This window comes from Sturnira hondurensis, unplaced genomic scaffold (genome assembly GCF_014824575.4).
Source record: "Sturnira hondurensis isolate 20B ecotype Veracruz unplaced genomic scaffold, ASM1482457v3 Scaffold0003801, whole genome shotgun sequence".
Taxonomy (NCBI): domain Eukaryota; kingdom Metazoa; phylum Chordata; class Mammalia; order Chiroptera; family Phyllostomidae; genus Sturnira; species Sturnira hondurensis.
In genome coordinates this window covers 6,710,606-6,735,122 of record NW_028076432.1, presented here as the reverse complement: position 1 = coordinate 6,735,122, position 24,517 = coordinate 6,710,606, and the positions used below count along the sequence as shown (strand labels likewise).

Genomic DNA, 24,517 nt, shown 5'->3' with positions numbered 1-24,517 from the left:
CACAAGCCACATTTTCCAAGTATCTAAAGTCCATCACTGTGTTCTATATACTCTAAAGAACATAAAATACACCAACAGTCCCTATCCTCAAGGAATTTACACTCTAATAGGGCAGTAACAGTCAGTGAACCTTCCTGCAGAGGAATCATTATTGGGGTGATCTTTAAGATCACTCCTAGAGCTATCTCCTATGATTTTGTAAAAATATAATAACCATGAGTACCAACTATATGTGAGGAACTATTGCTTGCATTCATTATCTATAATGCTTGCAGAAACACTTGTCCTGTATGTACATTTTGCCTGAGTTCTTCTCTAAGGTACAAATAACTTGGTCAAGACAGTAATAAGTATCACCCAGTATCTAGCCAGTAATAAGTATCACCCAGATTCAAAAGAGGTCTGCCAAGCCCCCAAATTGATGCTCATTATAGTTCATCATCCTGCCTGTTTATACCAAATTCTATGGTACAAACTTGTAATTGATTGTAATTCATTACTTACTTCACAATAAATCATTCAAGACAGCAAGTCAAGAAACATCAGGAAGTAAAAGGTTCCCATTCTGGCTCACTAGCTCCACTTTGTATCAATGAAGTAATAGTAATACCTTGAGCTTTGTTTTGTCTTTTCTAATCCCCTTAACAAGCTCAACCCATTTTTAAAAGGAAAACTCGAATAAGTTTAAAAAGTATTGGATTGGCCTCAAAAGTCCTTTTACTTTTTCCCGTAAAATAAAAGACACATTTTTCACCAATAAATTTATTGATTTGGATATTTCGAGTATGTCAGCTATCTGCTGTATGGTAGAGCGTTGACTGTTCCCAGTTAATGTCTCAATTTCATCGCTATCAACTTCAACTGGTCTACCTCACCATGTAGCATCGTCCAGCGTTCAATCTCTAGCATGAAATTTTGCAAACTACTTTTGACACATTCAGTCAGAGCACCTTTTCCATACACTGCACAAATCATTTTTTGAGTTTCAGTTGCATTTTTACCTTTCTTGAAAAAATAAAACATAATACACCAAAAATGTTGCTTACTTTCTTCCAACGTCAATATTAAAATGGCTACACAAAAATTCACTAATTTTGATGTTTTTTCAAAATTTTTTTAGTTAATTTATTTTTAGAAAAGGGGAAGGGCAGAAAAGAGAGGAAGAGACACATCAATGTGTGGTTGCCTCTCATGTGCGCCCCAGTAAAGAGCTGGTCCGCAACCCAGGCAAGTGGCCTGACTAGGAATCAAACCAGAAGTCCTTCGGTTTTTAGTCTAGTACTCAATCCATTAGGCGACACCAGCCAGAGCGGAGATGACAGCTGTCACAACTCAATCTAACAAAATTATTTCCAATAAAGTTAAAGACAACTAAGTGTTACTAGAGCCATCTTACAGGAAAAACCAAATTTACAAGAAAAAACCAAACTTTTTGGCCAACCCAGTACCTCCCTGGCAACTAAGTGAAATGAAACAAAAGGAACCATATACTCATATGCAGAGAAAGCCAAAGCAGTACATTAAAATATGGCGGCAAGTCCAAAAAGAAGAGAGAATTATAAAAAAGAAGTTCAAACAATGATTTAAAAGAAACTTTAATTTTAACATTCCTTAAAAATTCCTCTTTGGTGCTAAGCTTTTTTTCATCAGTATCATGAAATACAAAGAAAGACTGGGCAACTGTGGCAGACTGAATACTAAAGAAATGCGACAATTAAATGTACTGCATGATCCTGACTGGATCCTAGATGAAGGGAGAGGGGGGACTGTTATAAAAGGCATTACTGGAAAAACTGGCAAAAAAACTTTAATGCACACTGTATATTACACAAGAATATGGTATTAAATTTGCCGAATATGATAATTACACTGTCATTGTACAAGAGAACACACATGTTCTAGGAAATACATGCTAATGTATTTAAAAGTAAAGGGACATGATGTCTACAAGTAATTCTCAAAAGTTTTAGGAAATACACACACAACTCCAAAGACTAAATAACATAGAAAAACTAATGAATGTGAGAGAACAATGTAAGAAATTCTTCATATTGTTCTTACCATTTTCTCTAATTATAAAATTATTTCAAATAAAGTTGTTTTAAATTTCTAATGCAGAATATAATAATCATTTTAAATAGCAGAACTGATTCTTTTAGAATTTCATTCCAAACACAATCTCACAGTAGGTTCCCCCCCCCCCCCCAAATAAGGTAAAGCTGCCCTGGCTGATGTAGCTCAGAGGACTGAGCACAGGCCTGCAAACCACAGGATCACGGTTCAATTCCCAGTCAGGGCACATGCCTGGGTTGCAGGCCATTTCCCAGCAGGGAATGCATGAGAGGCAACCATACATTGATATTTCTCTCCCTCTCTCCTTCCCTTCCCCTCTAAAAATAAATAAAATCTTAAAAAAATAAGGTAAAACTTATTAAGGTAAAACTTACTCACAGGCCTGAACCATAAAATACTAACTAGTTTTTTCTCAGAACAAGAATAGTCTACAAAGCTCTGCCACATTCATTACATTATAGACATGAATATATACCATCCCTCTTCTTTAGATCACAGGTAATTTGATCACTATTTCTTATTCTTAAGTATAATCACATATTAAAGTGCTATACATACAATAAAAAATATTTGTTAAGTTCCACATAAGTACTTTTATTTTATCTGACCTAAGTCCTACTCCCCCACCTGCTCTTCCAATCTTGGCCACTTCTGTTTCCCATCTCCACATTAATTCTCCATTGCAGATGATACTGGAATTCTCCCTGACTGAGGCATTGAGCCATTTCCTCATTGGCTCTTGAAACACTTTAAAATTATTTAACCTACAGAGAAAAGGAAGGTTTTAAGTTGAGCTTTGTGTATATGAAAAAATATGTTGTGTGGCTTTAACAAACTCTTTGAATAGTATGTGAACTCTACAAATATTTACCTTTGACACACATATGCATATAAATGTATATAATATAAATTGTTACATATTTTTGGTAAAAAACTGCTTCCATCTTCCAATTTCAGAATCAAAATTTCAAACCTTAAGCCCTGGCTGGTGTAGCTCAGTGGATTGAGCATGGGCCTGCAAACCAGATGATCGAGGTTCTATTCCCAGTCAGGGCACATGCCTGGGTTGCAGGCCAGTTCCCGGCAGGGGCCAGTTCCCAGCAGGGGATGCATGAGAAGCAACCATACATTGATGTTTCTCTTCCTCTCTCCTTCCCTTCCCCTCTAAAGATAAATAAAATATTTTTAAAAAATTTCAAACCTTAATTTAAAAGACATAATACTCATGTTCCCTATACACCATGAAATAAAACTTCTTGAAGTTAACATTACATGACATCTTATAATTCATAGGTGTTACAGGTTTTATCAGACGTTTAAGGGATTATAAGTAGACATGAGCACTTGGATGGCCTGCTGATGAATGTTGAGTATTCTCACATATCTCACAGTTAAATGATATTACTAAGAATAGATACCACTTTCAGAAGTTAGGTAAGACACTGAAAGAAGAAATTTCAAAAAGTACTTCAAAATCTGAGAATACTAGTATCACAGAACTAGAAATACGTAAATGTTTGTGGTAAATAGACTTCTAATTATAATTATAGATACCTCTGTGTTAATGACATGGACAAACATTAAAAAAGCAGCCTATCTCCCAAAAAAACATCAGAGACAATTAAAAATGTAATCTACTGAGAAATTCCCAGTAAAACCCGAAGCTGACTATAAAATGCTTCTTCAGACCAAATAAAGTCCAAGCAAAGGTGAATAAACAATCCTTGCCTCTGTGCTGAAGAATGTGAAAATTCTGAACTGTGAGGAACATAGCAGATATTTGTAATAGTCCTCTTGACTTCCTATTGTCCATATCTAACTCTTTCAATTGCTATTAAGAATTACACTGTTTAACACTGGTATGAAGATAAAGAGATAAGTATCTTTAATCCAAAATAAATGACCAGGATGTAATTTTTGCCCTAAGGTTTTGATTATTATATTTAGAATTACACTAAGTAGACTGACATAGCAAGAAAAACTGAAGATGAAGAGCTATAAAAATGACCAAATCCAGGGTCGTAATTGCAAACATAGATGTTTGTTAATATTAATTCACAGTACATTGTGGAAAGTTCACAATGTAGCATAATCTACCATAATCCCGAGGAACCACTAAAAACCTAATGCAAAGGTAGAAAACTAAGAATCCAGCAGAAGAAACAAAATTTAAAACTAATCCAAAAGCAGCCCCCCAAAAAAGTTAAAAAAAATTTCAAAAAGGTAATTTTACTTTTTAGAATATATTTTATTGATTATGTCATTACAGTTGTCCCATTCCTCCTCCTTCATTCCCCTCCCCCCCCCGCAAATTCCCCTCTAGTTTATGTCCATGTGCCACAAGTTCTTCAGCTTCTACATTGCCCATACTATTCTTGCCCTCCCTCCAGTCTACTTTCTTCTACCTACTGTCTATGCTACTTATTCTCTGTACCTTCTCCCCAATTTTCCTCCTCCCATTCCCATTGCTAACCCTCCATGTGATCTCCATTTCTATAGTTCTGCTCCTGATCTAGCTGTCCTCTAAGTTTGCTTTAGTTTTTGGTGTCGTTGTTAATAACTGTGAGTTTGCTGTCCTTTCACTGTTTATATTTTTTATCTTCTTTTTCTTAGATAAGTCCTTTTAACAGTTCATATAATAAGGGCTTGGTGATGATGAACTCTTTTAACTTAATCTTATCTGAGAAGCACTTTATCTGTCCTTCCATTCTAAATGAAAGCTTTGCTGGATAGAGTAATCTTGGCTGTAGGTCTTTGGATTTCATGAGTTGGAATACTTCTTTCCAGCCTCTTCTTGCCTGTAAAGTCTCTTTTGAGAAATCAACTGACAGTCTGATGGGCACTCCTTTGTAGGTGACTGTTCCCTTATCTCTTGCTGCTTCTAGAATTCTCTCCTTCATTTTAATCTTGGCTAATGTAATTATGATGTACCTTTGTGTGTTCCTCCTTGGGTCCACCTTCTTTGGGATTCTCCGAGCTTCCTGGACTTCCTGGGAGTCTCTTTCCTTTGCCAGACTGGGGAAGTTCTCCTTTATTATTGTTCAAGTAAGTTTTCAATTTCTTGCTCTTCCTCTTCTGGTACCCGTATGATTCAAATGTTGGAACATTGAAAGTTGTCCTGGAGGTTCCTAAGCCTCTCATTTTTGTGAATTCTTGTTTCTTCATTCTTTTGTTTGTTTCTTCCTTCCTTCTGGTCCACTCCCTTGATTTGAGTCCCAGTTTTCTTCCCATCACTATTGGTTCCCTGTGCTTTTTTCTTCATTTCATTTAGTGTAGCCTTCATTTTTTCATCTAATTTGAGACTAAAGTCAACCAGTTCTATGAGCATCCTGATCACCAGTGTTTTTAACTGTGTCTGATAGGTTGGCTATCTCTTTGTTGCCTAGAAGTATTGGCTCTGGGGCTTTGAGCTGTTCTTCTGCTTGAGCCATAATGTTTTGGTCTGTTCGTCCCTGTTATGTGTGAGGGGCGGAGCCTAGGTGTTTACCAGGGTGGGGCTACTCAGTTACTGGGTTGTGATGCTGGATGTGGGGGCGGGGTCAGAGGAGGAGCAATGGTGCCCATTCCTCTCTCTTTTGGATTTCGGTCCCCCCGATGCTTCCCACAAGCAAGTTGGGCCCTTCTTGTGCTGGTTCCCAGGTGGGTGGGCTTGTGTGTGTTCTAGGATCCTGTGGGTCTCTCCAACAAACTCTCCTGTGAGGCTGGGAGCTTCTCCCAGCACCTCAACCCCTGAAAGTTTTTCCAATCGGTGCTTTTAGGCTTTTATTTCCTGGCGCTGGGGCCCTGTGTTGCGTGGTCTGTCTCACTGTATGTTTTTTTGCTTGGTTTATCTGTGCACGAATGTGTGTCCGTGGTCAGCCAGCTGCCTTGCAAGCTTTACTGAGTCTGCCCATTTGGTCCCTGCACCCAGGTCCGCTAACCACCTCCTTTTCCTGCCAGGACCCCTCTCCCTCAGCCGCCAACTCTGCCCCTCTTACCAGTCTGGATGAACGGTTTGTTGTTGTTGGACTTCGGTACAGTTCAATTTTGTGTTTTGGTTGTATTTTTGTCTGTCTCTAAATCTTTGTTTCCTTAAATTTGGTTGTGCGAGGAAGTACGGTGTTTCCACCTACACCTCCATCTTGGCCGGAAGTCAAAAAGGTAATTTTAAAATTACCATATTGATAATATCAAATGTTTATGGACTAAACACTTCATTTAAAAGGCAGAGACTGTAAAAAGAGGTTAAAAAAGAAGAGGCAGCACCTAAGTATATACTGTGGCCACTAGTCATAAGACTGCTGGAAAAGCTATATAAAAATTAGACAAAGCAGACTTCAAATCAGGAGGATTACCAGAATAAATGGCATTTCATATTGATGAAAAGGCCAATTCATAAATTTTGGCCACTCATAAAATAGAGAAAGACAAAACAATTGCTATGTCTTTTATTTACTGTATTCAGCATGGTACTTGAAGAAGGCCAAGACAATTCAACAAAAAGAAATAAAAGAGCCCTCACTAGTGTGGCTCAGTGGGTTGGGTGTCGTCCTGCAAATTGAAAGGTCACTGGTTTGATTCTAGATCAGGGAGCACACATCCGAACTGCAGGCCAGCTCCTGGGTTTGGGGTGTGTGAGAGGCAACCTACTGATGTTTCTCTCACACATCAATGTTTTTCTTTCTTTCTACCTTCCTCCCACTCTAAAAATAAACAAAATCTTTATAAAAATGAAATAAAAGGCATAAAAATTTGAAGGAAATAAGTAAAGTCTTTTCCACAGACATTATGATTATAGACAATCCTAAGAAGCTACTAGAATAAGGGAGTTTAGCAAGATATTCTACATACACAAGAAGAAGTTTACAGTTGTTCTTATGAAAAAAAATAATAAATAAATAATACAAGAATAAACAATGCATTTCATGTACTCACAACTGTAAACCTACTTTTCCCCACCTGTTGTTACCTTTTCTTCATCCTTCAGGATACAGTCAATATACAAAAAACAACTGTTCAACAACACCAAATGCTGACACGTATGTGGGGCAACAGGAACTCTCACACATTCCTGGCAGAAATGCAAAATGGCAGAGCCACTGTGGCAGTTTCTTACAAAACTAAACATACACTTACCATATGATCCTGCAATTGTACTACTTGGTATTTACCCAGAGGAGCTGAAAAACATCTACGCACACAAAAATCTTCACATGGATCTTTAGAGCAGCCTTGTTTGTAATTGTCAAAACTTGAAAGCAACAAAGATCTCCCTTAGTACGTGAATGGATAAACTGGTATATCCAGACATTAAAATACTATTAAACAGTAAAATGAAATGAGTTCTCAAGCTCTGAAAAGATATGGAAGAACCTTAAATGCATTTTACTAAGTGAAAATAGCCAATCTGCAAAGGCTTCATGTTGCATGATGCCAACTATATGACATCCAGGAAATGGCAAAACTATGGAGTCAAAACAAAAACATCAGTGGGAGTAAGGATAGGGTGAGGCAGTGAACACGAAGAGCACAGAGGGCTGTTAGGGCAGTGATAATACTCTACGACACTGTAACTATGCACACATTATACATTTGTCCAAACCCACAGACTCTACAACAGCAAGAGTGAACCTTTAACGTGGACTATGGGTAATTACAATGTGCCAATGTAGATTCTTTCACCCTTGGCAAAAAAAATGTGCCACTCTGATAAATGATGTTGATAATAAAAGAAGCTATGCATGTGTAGGAACAGGGGTATAAAGGAAATCTATGTGCCTTTCTCTAATTGTGTTTGTAAACCTAAAACTGCTCTAAGAAGAAGTAGTCTAAAAAAAATAAATTCAGACTTCTGGCCAAGATGGAGTGTCCAGACTTTTGGTCACTTTGCCTCCTTGCACAACGGAAAGGACAACAACAAATTTAAAACAAAACATAACCAGAACTGCCAGAAAATTGAATTGTATGGAAGTCTAAAACCCAAGGAGTTAAAGAAACATTCATCCAGACTGTTACGAGGGATGGAGACAGTCAGCCTGCAGAGAGGACCTGCGAAGAAGGTGGCTGGCAAACTGTGTGGTCCCACATTTGTTTTTGAATAAATCGAGAGGAACAACTGGGGAGCGAGACAGACCACATAACCCAGGGTTCCAGTGCAGGTAAATAAAGCTTCAAAACCTAACTGTAAAAACCTAAGGGGGTTGCAATGGTGAGAGAAACTCCCAAGCTCACAGGAGAGTTCAGTAGAGAGAATGACAGGATTCTACAGTGTATACAAACCCACCCACCCTAGGAATCAGCACCAGAAGGGCCCAATTTGCTTGTAGGTAGCACAGAAAGTGACTGGAAGCCAGCCAAGAACCAATAAAGCAGCACTGTCCCCTCTCTGACCCCTCCCCCACATACAACACCACAACACAGTGATGTGGGATGTGTCACCCCGGTAATTACCTAAAGCTCTGCTCCTTACTATGTAACAGGGATGCCGGGACAAAAAAAAAATATGGCTCAAATGAAAGAAAAGATCAAAGCTCCAAAAATAGAACTAAGGGAAGAAGAGATAGCCAACCTATCAGATGCACAGTTCAAAACATTGGTAATCAGGATGCTCACAGAAATGGTTGAGTATTATCTCAAAACAGAGGAAAAAGTGAGGGCTATGAAAAAGGGAATTAAAGAAAATATACAGGGAACCAACAGTGATGGGAAGGAAACAGGGACTCAAATCAATGGTTTGGATCAGAAGGAAAAAATAAACATTCAACTGGAACAGTATGGAGAAACAAGAAGTCAAAAGAATGAGGAGAGACTTAGAAACTTCCAAGATATCTTTAAGCATTCCAACATCTGAATCATAGGGGTACCATAAGGGGAAGAGGAAAAGCAAGATACTGAAAATTTATCTGAAAAAATAATGAAGGAGAACTTCCCCATCTGCCAAAGGAAATAAGACTTCTAGGAAGTTCAGGAAGCTCAGAGTCCCAAAGAAGTTGGACCCAAGGAAGCACACACCAAGGCACATCATAATTACATTAGCCAAGATGAAAATAAAGGAGAGAATCCGAGAAGCAGCAAGAGATAAGGGGACAGTTACCTACAAAGGAGTTCCCATTAGACCATCAGCTGATTTCTCAAAAGAACCCTTACAGGCAAAAAGGGGCAGGAAAGTATTCCAAGTCATGAAAGGCAAAGACCTACATCCAAAATTGTTCTATCCAGAAAAGCTATCATTAGAATGGGAGGGAAGATAAAGTGCTCCCAGATAAGGTCAAGTTAAAAGAGTTCATCATGACCAAGCCCATATTATAAGAAATATTAAAGGGACTTATCTAAGAAAAAGAAGATGATCAAAAAAATGGACAATAAAATGACCACAAAATCACAACTATCAACAACTGAACCTAAAAACAAAAATGAACTAAGCAAACAACTAAAACAGGAACACATTCACAGAAATAGAGATCACATGGAGGTATATCAATGGGGAGCGGGAGGCGGGGGAAAGGCCCAGGGAATAAGAAGCATAAATGGTAGGTACACCATAGACAGAGAGAGGTTAAGAATAATACAGGAAATGGAAAAGCCAAAGAACTTATATGTATGACCCATGGACATGAACTAAAGTGAAGGATTGCTGGTGGGAGGGGTTGCAGAGTAGAAGGGTATAAAAGGGAGAAAAAAATGGGACAAATGTAATAGCATAATCAATAAAATAATCATAATCAAAATAGCATAATCAATATATTTTAAAATATTATTTAAAATACAAAGCATAAAATATTAAAAATATCAACTGTAGCCACTGCCAAGACCAGGATACCCAGCAGACTTGCCACCTTTCTCAAGAATGCCTGGGTCAAGAAGCCAGTGCTGGTTGTTTCCGTCACCATCAGGGGCCTCACTGTAATTCTGCCACCTTCAGCCCCTACACCAGGGATGTTGCCATGATCAACCAGGTCATACCCTACAACTACCCAGTGCCCATCCAAGATCATGGGAACATGCCCAACGTGCCCAGCCACCCCCAGGACACCCAGGGCCCACGCTTGAAGTGGCTAAAGAAACTGCAAACAGTTCCTTTGATATGGGCCCCAATAAAAATGTGAAAACAAAACAAACAAAAAAAATCAATTGTACTTCTATGTACTAACAACAAACAACTGGAAAGATAAAGTATGTTTAAAGATTTGGGAGGCGGAGGGGAAATGCCAAATGCCCAACAAGGAATAGGTAATCAAAAAATAATTTATCAGCCCTGGCTGGTGTAGCTCAGTGGATTGAGTGTGAGCCTGCGAACCAGATAATCGCGGTTTGGTTCCCAGTCGGGGCACATGCCTGGGTTGCAGGCCAGTTCCCCACAGGGGCCATTTCCCAGCAGGGGACCCACGAGAGGCAACAATACATTGATGTTTCTCTTCCTCTCTCCTTCCCCTCCCCTCTAAAAACAAATAAATAAATATTTTTAAAAAATAATAATAATTTATCAACAAAATACTATACTATACTAATAGAAAAAAAGGACAGTATGCTCTGTCTACCTCAGTGTTTCTGAAGCTCATGTCATTAAATAAAAATAAATTCCTTTTCCTTTTAAATAAAAATAAAAACCTCATCTTCTATTTCCTATTAATAGTAAAGGAGGAAATTAGAGAAAACTAAAATTTAATACCTTTTAAATAGATCAAAATTTCATAACCCCTTATGAAATAATATTAAGTAAAAATGGGAGGTATACACATATAACAATGGAAAGCAATTTGAATGTAGTTTTTGCCTTAAACTCACTGTGTTGTTTTTGTTTGTTTATTTGTTTTGGCAGAGGGGCGAAGGGAGAGAAAAGGGGAGGGAGAGAAATATCAATGTGAAAAAGAAACATAGGTTGCCTCTAGCATTCCCCCACCTGGGGATCTGGCCAACTCAGGTATGTGCCCTGAGCGGGAATTGAACCTGCAACCCTTCAGTTCACAGGCCAGCTCTCAATCTAATGAGCCACACCAGCCAGGGCCTTAAACTCACTTTGGAAGAACAAAAAAATCTAATTTAGAATACTAAACTAAAAATGAGTATCCAGATACTAATCCCTGCTCTATTTTAGGAAAACACTCTAAAACTTTCTAGATCTCAAGAGTCTCAACAGTAAAATTAAGGATTAGATTGTTATTTTTAGAGGCTTCCATCCTAATACTCAATGGCTTACTCTGTTAACATACTTGGCAAAAGCATGTTCTATTAGCCCTGGCTGGTATGGCTCAGTGGATTGAGTACCAGTCTGCGAACCAAAATGTTGCTGGTTTGATTCCCAGTCAGGGCACATGCCTGGATTGCAGGCCAAGTCACCAGTTGGGGAGGTGTAGGAAGCAAAGTACTGATGTTTTCCTCCCTCTGTTTCTCCCTCCCTTTCCCCTCTCTCTAAATATAAATAAAATCTAAAAAAAAGAGAATATGCTCTATTAGGGTTTTATATAGTACCAAGTACACTGTCCTTTATTAGGACTTTCTAAAAACTGCCGTAACAATCATGATTGATCATCCACATTCAGTACCCTTTCTCCAGGCTCCTACACCATTTGTTTTAAAAGGCCATATTAATTCAAGAATTCAGTTCCACTTCTAGGAGTTTCTACTACAGAACTACAGTGCTAACAAATATGTACAAAGATATGTATAAGAATATTTATTATAGCATTGCTAGTAAAATGATAAAAAATATGGACACAACCCAAATTCCCATCAAGAGGGATTAATAAATTTTAGATTACCAAATAATATAAAACTGTTTGAAAGAGGTATATATATACTGCCTGAAAGTTAGCAGACTTTCTTTTCTAAACGAAAAATATTAAATTTCTCTGACATTAGGCCAGCACTCAATCCACTGAGCCACACCAGCCAGGGCTGATTAATTCATTTTTGATTAATGAATTTTCTCCAGATTGGATGAATCTTCTCATGATCTCAGAATGCCCACCTCCACAACCCCTAACCTTTCTGATATCATGAGAAAAAAGGAAAAAGACAGACAAGACAATGCAAAAAGGACAGGAAAAAACACCTTTCACTATTCCCATAGCATCTACTGCAGAACATATAGTGATGAACATAAATAATAGAGAGATGTTGTACCCCTTTCCCAACTCAAAATGTTAGTAGAGCTAGGGCAAAGCAAGGAAGGGTAAGGTGGGGACCATTAAATTGACAACTTCATTGGTCCATCTCCAAAAACAACCAATGGGTCCTGGTCTACCAGCTGGCAGCCAGTATTAACCTAATCAATACATATAAGGCTATGTAAAAAATAAGCCTATATTTTCCAACTATGTTAACAGCTCACTACTGGCCTATTGCTATAAAAACAAATCAACCACTTCATATTTAAGGCACTACTATCATGTTCCATAGGATCCTCAAATCCAAAGTAAAAACATCTCTCTCTCTTCCCCCCAAAGTAGTTGTACTGCTCCTCTTCCTGTACTCCTTATTACTATATTTTCCAGTATCCAGGTAATCTACTAGCATGTTTTGAAGTAGAGATTTAGTATTTTAAAAGAAAACTGCTGTATGTATTTCCATTTTTTTCTTTCCTTTTTAAACCAGTACCTAAACTCTTATATAAATATCCATTTGTGTATGTTTACAATAAATACTCATAAATATTCACTTGTATATGTTTATATTTTACACTGACACAGAGCAGTTTAAGAGCTCCCAAGTGAATATCAAGTGAACATGCTTGATGACAGATGCAGAAAAATGTGTCATCTTTTCAACAAATGATACTGGAACAGTTTAATATCCAGTTGCAAAAAAATAAAATAAAATTGAACTTCAATCCATACCTAGAAATAAAAATTCAAATTGTGGACTTCTGGCCAAGATGGAGGTGTAGGTGGAAACACTGTGCTTCCTCACACAACCAAGTTTAAAGACAACAAAGTTTTAGTAACAAAAACGCAACCAAAACACAGAAAACTGAACTATACAGAAGTCTGACAACAACGAACCATTCAGCCAGACCAATAAACCAGGCAAAGGAGCAAGCAGTGAGAAAGACCATGCAGGCCCCAGCGGTGGGAAGCAGCAGAGGGGACCACCATTGCTTCTCTTTGACCCCGCCCCCACATACAGCATCACAGCCCAGCAACTGAGTTGCCCCACCCTGGTCAACACCTAGGGCTCTGCCCTTCATACGTAACAGGCACGAACAGACCAAAACATTATGGCTCAAGAAAAACTCAAAGCCCCAGAGCCGATAACTCTAAGCAACCAAGAAATAGCCAACCTATCAGATGAGCAGTTCAAAATACTGGTGATCAGGATGCTCACAGAACTGGTTGATTTTAGTCACAAATTAGAGGAACAAATGAAGGCTAAACTAATTGAAATTAAGGGAAATGCACAGGAAACTAATAGTGATGGAAAGGAAACTGGGACTCATATCAAGGGAGTGGACCAGAAGGAAGAAAAAGATGACCATATGTATGGCTCATGAACATGAACTGAGGTGGGGGAAATGATGAAGGAAATAGGGTACAAGGCAGAGGAGGATAAAGGGGAAAAAGGAACAATGGGACAACTGTGATAGCATAATCAATAAAATATAATTTAAAAATTAAAAAAAAGAAAGAAAAAAATGACCAAACAGAAAAGAATGAAGAAATAAGAATTCGAATACATGAGGAGAGGCTTAGGAACCTCCAGGACATCTTTAAATGTTCCAACATCCAAATTATAGGGGTACCAGAAGGGGAAGAGGAACAGCCATGAGTGGAAAACTTATTTGAACAAATAACAAAGGAGAACTTCCCCAGTCTGGCAAAGGAAATAGACTTCCAGGAAGTCCAGGAAGCTCAGAGACTCCCAAAGAAGTTGGACCCAAGAAGGAACACACCAAAGCACATCATCATTACATTAGCCAAGATTGAAATGAAGGAGAGAATTCTAAAGTAGCAAGGAGTTCCCATCAGACTGTCAGCAGATTTCTCAAAAGAGACCTTACAGGCAAGAAGGAACTGGAAAGAAGTATTCCAAGTCATGAAATCCAAAGACCTACAGCCAAGATTGCTCTATCCAGCAACGCTTTCATTTAGAATGGAAAGGCAGGTAAAGCACTTCTCAGATAAGGTCAAGTTAAAGGAGTTCATCATCACCAAACCCTTATTGTATGAAATGTTCAAGGGACTTATCTAAGAAAAAGAAGATGAAAAATATGAACAGTGAAAGGACAGCAAACTCACAGTAATTAACAATCACACCAAAAACTAAAGCAAATTAAGAGGACAGCTAGATCAGGAGTGGAACCACAGAAATGAAGACAGCATGGAGGGTTAGCAACAGGGGAGTGGGAGGAGGAGAACTGGGGAGAAGGGACAGAGAATAAGTAGCATAGATGGTAGGTGAAAATAGACAGGGGGGAGGGCAAGAATACTATGGGAAACATAGAATCTAAAGAACTTGAGATGCATGGTCATAAACTAAAGGGGGGCAATGGTGGGGGAGAGGGTGTACAGGGTGGAGAGGATTGAAGGGGAGGAACAGGACAACTGTAATGGTATAATCAATAAAATATTTTTTAAAAAACCTTCCTTCTTTATTAATGTTCTACTTGACATGTTATCAAAAGGTTTATTCAAATATTAACGTGAGGGCTGTCCATTTATCATTATGTCAATATTCTTCTTTATATATTTGAAGTTATGTTATATATATAGATACAAACTCATGACATTCATCTTTTCCCAGAAATATTTAAATCTTCCTAGTAAATTCTCATTCCTAGTGAATAAATCTCTTAATTCTTCATAATGCTTTCTGCCTTATTCTAAGTTTTCTTAAGATTAATATATATAATCAATATACATATAGATTTTTGGCTCTTTATGTTACAATGTTTTAGACCCATTACTCATAAAGAACAATATACAGTCATATCTTGATACTCATTGGCTTCAAAACTCACCAAACCCTATACCTGTGCATTTTTTTAAACATTCTATTTATTTATTTTTAGACAGAGGGGAAGGGAGGGAGAAAGAGAGGGAGAGAAACATCAGTGTGTGGTTGCCTCTCCCACACCCCTCACCAGGGAGCTGGCCTGCAACCCAGGCAAGTCCCCTGACTGGGAATTGAATTGATGACTCTTCGGTTTTCTGGCTGGCACTTGATCCACTGAGTTACACCAGCCATGGCTACTTAAACATTTTGATGAGAAAAAAATGTTTCAGCACGTGGCACTTGCTTGGGACTCTGCTCAGGACTGATCGCACTCGCTTGGGCATGTATGTCTCACGATGCCACAATGCCGCCTGCCCCCCCACCACCAAGAGACAATGCTTCATCATTTGTTCATTGTTCAGTACTCATTGGTTTAGGCACTTGTCACAAGGTCCAGAACAAATTAACAACAAGTACCAAGGTGCCACTGTAATTATTCACTTGCTACCTTAAAAAAAAATTAAATCACCCCACCCTATGGTCTCCATCTTTTCTCTGGTAAATTTAGTCTCTTTGCATTTATTTTAACAATTGACATTTATTTTAATAATAGTTGAAATTATTTCCATCAGCTTATTTTGGTTTTAATATTACGCTATTTCCCTTTTTTTAGTTCTCCTTAAAATTTTAACAGAGCTACAATATTATTGCTCTTTCTAAATGAAAGCACCTCAGAAAGCTTTAACTCAGATCACTACCCCTCTGTCATATGTGCTGTTTTCTAGTAAAGTATTAATTCGGTGCATTTATTTGTTTTATAAAAGATCAGGTTGTACAGATCTGTCTCCATGTTTACCAATTTCTTTGCTATCTTTGTGTCTTGCATCCTCTTCTACATTCCGGGTTCAACTTCCTCCTATAAGTACAAATGCCTTTAGTAATTCTTTCAGTAATGATCTATGAGTAGTAAACTCTCTTTATCTCCATTCAAAAATACATTAATTTTTCCTTTATTTCAAATATGACAGTTTTCTTGCTGTGGCCGGTATGGCTCAGTGGATTGAGCGCCCACCTGTGAACCGAAAGGTCACCAGTTGATTCCCAGTCGGAGCACACGCCAGGGTTGAGGTGAGATCCCCATTTGGGGGTGTGTAAGAAGCAGCTGATAGATGTCTCTCTCCCACATCAATGTTTCTCTCCATCCCTTTCTCTCTAAAAGTAAATAAAATCCTTAAAATGACAGTTTTCAGAATTATTTTATTTTTCCTTTGCACTTTGAGGATAGTAATCTATTGGGGTTTTTTTTCTCTATCCATGTTCTTGATACATCTGCTAAACTGACTAACTGCTGTTCAGTTATAAATGACTTATCTTCTCTCTGTAGTTCCTTTATTACTCTCTTCATATATAACGAATAATCTCACAAGAATGTATTGAACTGTCTGTTTTTTCTACTTATAGACTATTTAGTATTTCTAGGCACAGCCACAAAGAAGGAAAAAAGTAACTTGAGATTGACTATTTTGTTAATTCCCCTGAAGTTCGTTCAGAACTAATACTACACAATATGTAAAAGAGGCATTAATTCATTTTATACAGTGTATGCCCTAGGGCAGTGGTTCTCACATGTTAGCATGCAACACAAACACCTATGGAACTTATTTAAATACAGACAACTGGCCTTCACACAGTTTCTGACTCAGTACATCTGGGGCCCTACCAGGATAATACATTTTCCATCAGCTTCCAGGCACTGCTTGTGCTGATGCTGCTGTTTAGGCAATCAGGCTTCAAGAACAACTTCCTTAGGGATTAAGAATACTAATCTCAGGGTGCAGTCATCGAGAAGGGCTGTAGAGATTTGTCGTGCTTCTGAAACCTAGAGTTTAGTATTCATCACTGATCCTAAACAATTTTTAGCTTTAAATATTGCCCTCTCCCATTTCTTCCTGTACAATTTCAACTACATAAAATAACAGCAGCTAACAATCCATTATCTGGCCAGAACTGCTCCAATTCATTCCTCACACAGTCCTCAGACTAAAAAGAGAATTTGATCATATCATTCTCCTACCCAAAACTGTTTACTGGCCCCTCTATGCCTTAAAGAGCAGTTCTTTACAGGGAGAGGTACAAGGATGGGCTTCAGAGTACTTGCCCAATTTTTAGTGTGTCTATCATGTTACATATACATTTTATAATACTACCAAATAAGCCTGTGACCTAGGCATGTTAAAAATTGCGGACTTATTAAATGCAAATGAGTCAGTATGATACATAAAGCCTTTCACGATCCACGCCTGCCCATTTCCTCCCTTTATACGCCCTGCCTGTGCCATTCTCAGCACACCCATGCTTTCAAACTTTCAACAATATATCCACATTTCCTCCACCCAGAAAAGAATGCCCAACGGGCCTTACAAACTCTTACTTATCTTCTGAAGAGGTCCAATATCACCTCCTCTAGGAAGCCTTTCCTAACACACTTAAGAGTTAATTGTTCTCTTTCCTATTCTCTCAGCACTTTGCACAAATGTCTGTTATTACGTTGTTACACCCTTCTAATTACTGGTCTACAGAACTATCTTCCTTTATAAGAATGTGAGCTATCTCAGGCAAGAACTTAATATTTTTAAATCCCCACAACAGATACCCATGTTTGTTTAACAAATAAATGTTACCTAAATATATTTTTTCCTTGGACCCTACAGACAATCTCTAGGAGAATGTATATTTATATGCTAAGAATCTCTATATCTGTTTTCATCTAGATTTTCAAAGGAACCAGAGATTCAATGGGAGTAAATGGTACCTAGTTTTATTTTCACATATCTTCACAAAATAACTCAAAAGCATCAAAGCAGGGATTATGTCCCTCTGAAGTCTAAAATATGCAACAGCATTACAACCAGCAGAACATTGAAGGGGTAATCAAATCTAAGCGTTCAAACATCCCCATAAAAAAAAAGACTCTTATTTTATTTCCTGTATGACTCTATTTGGTTTATCTGTTTAGTTAAAACACAGATGTGCAATGTGCATGTTACAAATTATGCCAAGATTCCCCTCTTTATTAAAACACCCATTAATTCAGAAAAATTCCTTCATAACAGTATATACCACATAAAGAGAACAGTGAGTGATTCTCTCCAGGGACAGAGAATGGGAGTGTGAGGAGCTAAGGCCTTTCACTTACTATTTTTCAAATGTTTCAGGATCACCTTTTTAAAAATATGTTACATACTACTTTAGCAACCTGAAAAAATATAATGAAGCACTTAAAAAGTCATATTCTATGGTATGTTGTTTAACAAAACAGTTCAATTATGAAACTACTTCAATACATTATTCTTACCAGATTTAAGACCTGAAATTTTGAAGATGGCACTTGGTTTCCCATTCGTGAGAAATCCTAGGAGCTGCCATACTGGCATTCCATTTGAATCAGGATAGGAAAAGTAGACAGATCCTCCCATTCCCTCAGGAAATGGGACTGTTCCCAGCATAAAAACCACAACGTGGTTGATATTTTCATAATCAGGCAAGTCAAAAACAAATTTATCTTCTGCCACTTGCTGTGCAACTGTTTGCACCTAGAAAATAAGAAACTTGTCTCAGTGCAATAGTTTGATGAGTTTTTATAACCCTTATAGTATTGATATAAGCTGTTACCAAGCACAATTATAGTCATTATACCAAGTAAAACTTGGGGTTAATCTGAGACTCTAATTATAGAATTACCTAATATATCAGAGAGAATGCAAATATTAATAGTGAATCCTATGAAAACATGGGATATAAAGTATAGCAAAGGGAATATAGTCTATAATATTGTAACAACTATATATGGTATCACTATGTTGTACATCTAAAACTAATATAGTATTGTATGTCAACTGTAATTGAAAACTTAGAAATATTTTAAAAAATAAGGAATCAAAAAATACTTGGCATTAAAATAATTTCATTAATGTTATCTTTTAAAAATGTAACTAAATTATCTCAGAAGTCCCTTGGAAGGATTCTACTTACAAAAGTAAATCACTACAGCTTCAGAATGTTATAAAAATGAAAGATGGTTCACCCTGGCCAGGTGGCTCAGTTGGCTGGAGCATCATCCCACACACCAGAAGGCTGAGGTTCCATTGATTGCTGGTCAGGGAACATAACTAGGTTGCAAGTTCAACCCCAGGTCTGTTGGGGGGGTTGAGCCTATAGGAGACAACCAATCGATGTTCTCTCTCTCTCCTCTCTCTCTCTAAAATCAAGAAATACATCCTCAGGTGAGGATTTTTTTTAAATAATAAATTTTTTAATGAAAGTTTATTCAAAATATACTACCAAACCGTGATCCTCTAATTTGAAGGTAAAGAACCTCAGGTTATTAAAATGGGTAAGCAACCTAGAGGTATTTACTCTATCTTCATTATTTGGAGATCCCATACTTGCTTATTTGCCTACTCACTAAAGGATATTTATAATCCCCAAACCATTACTTGTTATACTTTTAAAGCTGCAAAAAATGTGAGTTGCCTGATAAACATGTTCCCAGCTGAGGAACAAAACTATATTGTGCCTTCTGGTTTCAGCTTTCATACTGTAAACAAATGTCCTTTTCACAGTCTATTTAGTGCCATGTTTGTTTGCATTTTTGTTTGTGACTTGACTGTTTTAAATGGCCAGGCTGAAATAATGCTCCTAAATCCAACAAGGCTGGTAGGTACCTTACTGAGAAAATAGGTGTTACATAAGTTTCATTCAGACATGAATTATAGTGCTACTGGCAGAGTCCAATGTTAACGAATCAATAATACATATTAAATAAGATGTCTTTAAACAGAAACACACATAAAACAACTGATAAAACTGAGACCAGATGCTTGCAGGACCCTAACCCTATATTTCCCCTAGGGGCAATAATTCAGTATCTACCCATTTAGTGTTCACACAAACTTTACAGAGCAAAACTATCCCAAATAACAAAAACAAACTGTATATAAAATGTAAAAATTCTACCTTAAATGTGCTAACTGGGTATTTTAAAAGTTTCCTCGAATCATTTGCTAATCTATTTTTCTGTCCTAGAATTGAACATCAATTTGTAGAATGAGATCTTATTTTGAAGTCTAAGAAATCTTTCACAAATTCACTTTTACAAAAATTTTAAGAAAATTATTGCTAATTCCTATAAACGTCCAGCAAAAAGAAGTATCAATTTGAGTGCACTGTGGTCAATAGGCTGTTAAGAGTTTACCTTCCCTGAGGTTTTTATTGTTTTCTCATTGCTATTGCCTTTCTGGTCACCAATATACTGCTATACAATTGAATATATGTATCAATGATAAAGTAATATCAATTGCCCTAAATCTATTCCCAAGAGACCAAGGATGAGTGTTCTTAAAGTCAAGCTCTGGTTCCCTCTTCTGAAGTTTTCCAACACAATTAAAAACCCTCTGGTTTAAATACAGAGAAACAGGGGACAAATGTAAGTATAAACCAAACTACCTAAATCAGTATTAAATTCAATTTCACCAGGTTTTGACATGCACATATTAAAAGGCATGTGAAATTATGATACAAGTCCTAAAATAATTTGGCAAAGTAAATATTTCTTAAATGTCAACTCTGTATAAGGTACCAGACATTCTGTAAGTCTGGATTACAACACTCTAAACATTGACCTTAAGAAAACAGGTGGTATGTATCTCTTGCCATAGCCCAATAATTCAGTTGGTTAGAGCACCATCCCCATATATCAAGGTTGTGGGTTCAATCCCTGGTCAGGGCACATATAAGAAACAATTAATGAATGCATAAATAAGTGAAACAATAAATTGGTGTTTCTGTCCCCACTCCAAAATCAATTTAAAAAAAATTTTTTTTTAACCCTGGCTGTCACGGCACAGTGGATTTGAGTGCTGGCCTCTGAACTGAAAAGTTGCCAGTTCAATTTCCAGTCAGGGCACATGCCTGAGTTGGGAGTTCAGTCCCTGATTGGGGTACGTGCAAGAGGCAGCCATTCAATATATCTCTCCTGTTCTTCCTCCCTTCCCCTCTCTCTAAAAATAAACAAATAAATAAATGAAAAGGAGAAACTTAGGCCCCTCCCTTTAATTTCTATGTACTGGGCAGGGCAAACTTAAACAAAATAGAGAAAGGATTATCTCTTTTATTTCAAATTCTTTTTCAAGGAAGGACAACTTTGGTAAGTGAATTTTTGTAATAAAAGAATAACGTAACCTAGTCTTGAGGTATTGCTGGGTTTATTTGCCTTACATTTTAACATGTTCTAATACTCCAGAATTACAGCTTACAATTCCCCCAAAACCTTAAAATAACTTCTACTTAATATTCATTACAGAAATATTAGGTAAATAAGCAGGTATTGCTGTAACAAAACTTCCAAATTAGTTGACATGAAAGATACATGGATTCCATACAATCTTTTTATTCTTTTTAAGAAAACACATTTTTTAAAAGTCGCTCACTAATGACACTAATTCCTCCAAGTCTCACACTCCTCTGGCTGCTCCTTTTTTTTTTTTTTAACCAAAGCAAGGACAATCCAAAACTTTCTCACTAGTATTACCATACTTTGCTGTGAATGATCCGCACCCACCTTTTTGGCCCAAACTTTCAGGAAAAAAAACCCTTTCATTTTAATTTTTTAATTCAATTATTTATTTATTTATTTATATTTAGAAACAAAACCAACTGTCCTATTCCAGGGTATTATTTTCCATGATATTGCTATTGCTTTCTAGAGTTACACTTTTAACCCATAAGTATAAACAAAAGAATTAAAAACATTTATATAGATACAGAATTAGTACTACCCACGTATAACGTTCATCCTCATTTTCCCTCAAAAGTTTGGGCCCCGCCCCCAAAGTGTGCATTATACACTGTAAAATACGGTACCAATTATCACCATCACCAAAAGAAGCCGCCCAATCACTAAAGAGACAAAAAACTTTCTGAGGCCAGTCACCTCCAACCTATCTTTGTGATTCCTTATAACCATATGCAGAATACATTATCAAAAACTTATGAAAATCTTAACATTCAACAAAGGAGCTGCAACATTTAACAAAGCAGGGTGACAAGAGTAAGAAAAAGAACTCCAGGTGAAAGGAGTGAGGTCTGAAATGAATCTCGAGGTGGTGCAAGCAAAATACCTACACCTTCCAGATTATTTCCGAAAAATTCCTGGTGCTGGTCTTACTGAATTCTAATACCCTAGGAAGTGAGCTTATCTCTTCCGACCAATAAGGAAACTCGCTGCTCACATCGTTCCCGCGTCACCTCAGATTTTGGCTCACACTTAAATTTCAGGCGTTTCTATCGGCCAACTTCCAATTACCTTCAAGCATATTTCTATGGGCCCCTTCCAAAAAGACCCAGCAGATAAACAGTGCCCAAGCACCTTAATCTTTGATACCCCGGACGCTACAGCCTCGATTAAAATTCCCTATTTACGTCTAATTCACTCTATGAGATTAGGTGAGGGCTTATACTGCTGACTGGGCTTCAATTCCTCAGCTGCAAAATGGATCGAATAATAACCACCTCACAAATTGGGAGGGTTAAATCTGGGTTGCCAAATATGCACTAGATAGAAGGCTAAAATGACAAGACTGGACAAAAGGCGTGCATTCCCCACTAGATAAACGAGCAGCTAATATGTGACTACTCAAATGACCAAGCTGGGGGGCAAAACAGAATGAACACTCAGCGTCCACTCGCCACTCTACACTCTAAGCCGGAATGTAGACCTGGGGGGTTGTCCCCGCACCACTGGATCCCGAGCACCTTCCCCTTCCCGGAGCCTCGCCCGTGGCGTCCTGCCCCCTGCCTGATTATCACCCGGTCCCATTCTCACCAGCCTCCCCGCCACCAAGCAGCCAAACATGGCGGCGGCGGCGCCGGCAGCTCCGCTCAGCCGGCAGGTACCGAAGCGGGGGGCTAGAAGTCCTGGGACTACTACACTACCGGAGCCCAAAGACCTTCCAAACAAGCAGGAGAGCGCAAGCCACACCGCTACAGAGCATCCACGCCAGCGGCAGGAACGCCTTCTAGCCCCGACATCTGATCCACCCTGTCCAACCAGCGCGCCTCTCCGGCGACAAGTACTTCCGGGGCTTACACCCAGCTGCCCCAGTTAAAAGAGAAAGGCTGACCGGCGCCAGGGCAAGACTACACGTCCCAGAGGGCCCTGCGCGGGTTTCCGGGAAGGCCGCCCAGGAGTTTTTCACCCATTGGGGTTGAAGGGCCTGATTCCAAACTTCGTAATCTAATAACGATGGGAGGTGTTTCTCACAGTGCGCTTTACAATCACTTTACTAGAGCCTTACAAAAATCTTTTAAGGTAAGCATTATTATTTCCATTTTGTAGGTGAGGAAATTACCCAGAGTGACCAGCCCCAAATCTTCACAAAGCACTTAAGTATTGGAGCCCGAATCCCAGTCCCGACCCAAATCGTATTTTTTTCTGCTATGCAATAACTCAGTTCTAATTGTTGACCAAGCTGTTTTGTACTTATTGGCAACCCAAATCGTTTTTTTTTCTGCTATGCAATAACTCAGTTCTAGTTGTTGACCAAGCTGTTTTGTACTTATTGGCAACTTCTGTAGTTCTTTCCAGCTTCCCCCAGCTCTCCCACTTATTTACTGTAAAACTTTGAGCAAGGTAAATATTTAGGCTTTAATGTCCCCATTTGTAAAATAAGATTACTTGTGCTTCTCCGGGATTGCTGTGAGGAACAGGGACAGAGTTCTCTTTTCTTTGCTGTGAGGATCAAATGAGTTAACATGTACACAAAACACTTAAAATAGAGCCTGGCAGTGCTTAATTAATAGGAGTTTTATTGTAAAAAGTTTTTTTAATACGCATTTTCAGAAAATGCCATAGAAAGTAAAAAACAATAGCCAAAACAACTGGCATCAAATACTGATTGCCACTAGTACTCATTCTCCCTTTCAAAGCACAATTCTCTTTTATATAGCACGGTAGGATATTGCTTCTAGGAGGGTCTGACCAACTTGAAATATCGGAGCATAGTCTACCAGCCATCAGCATGTCTGTCCTCCCAGCCCCACTGGGGGAGGATCAGTGTTTAGAACAGTCCTCTGGCCTCCACTCTGGCTTTGTAAACTTGGACCACCTATCTTATTTCAGATACTCCTTTGAGGTAGCCAAGCCAAAGATGAATAGATAGAAAAGGATCTTTCCACCCATGTCTCCAACTTTCTACGTAAGAAGTCCCAGAATCAGGGGAGTAGGTAGAGATAGAAGAGGGTATGGGTGGGGGATAAATGGTGATGGGGAAAAAATTTAAAAAATTCAAAATAATTAAGTCCCAAACCAGATTAAAAAGGCCATTCGTGATGAGACCATTTCATGAGGAACAGACAAACTGCCTGGATTCAGAACCCATTTATCAGTTAACATTAATTAGTTATGTAACCTTAGACCAGTTAACCTAATACTTCATGCCTTCATTTCCCCATCTGTAAAGTGCTATAATAATAGTAT

The 24,517-nt window shown here is 38.1% G+C and overlaps 1 protein-coding gene and 1 pseudogene across 2 annotated transcripts in view; one reads left to right on the top strand and one right to left on the bottom strand.

The window, feature by feature from the left end:
• The window catches only part of HIKESHI (heat shock protein nuclear import factor hikeshi), a 36,090-nt gene extending 12,984 nt beyond the window's left edge, over positions 1-23,106 (bottom strand). The window contains exons 1-2 of one of the 2 annotated variants that reach the window (XM_037042902.1): positions 22,865-23,106; positions 18,338-18,575 (exon numbers count right to left, since the gene is read on the bottom strand). In XM_037042902.1, the coding sequence (XP_036898797.1) occupies positions 18,338-18,575; positions 22,865-22,894 (268 nt within the window). In that variant the 5' untranslated portion in view covers positions 22,895-23,106. Of the gene's footprint in view, positions 1-18,337; positions 18,576-22,461; positions 22,756-22,864 lie in introns of those variants that run through there. The other variant, XM_037042904.1, reaches the window with a different exon arrangement.
• On the top strand, positions 8,073-10,157 carry LOC118984765 (NADH dehydrogenase [ubiquinone] 1 alpha subcomplex subunit 3-like; annotated as a pseudogene).
• Positions 23,107-24,517: the final 1,411 nt, after the last annotated feature.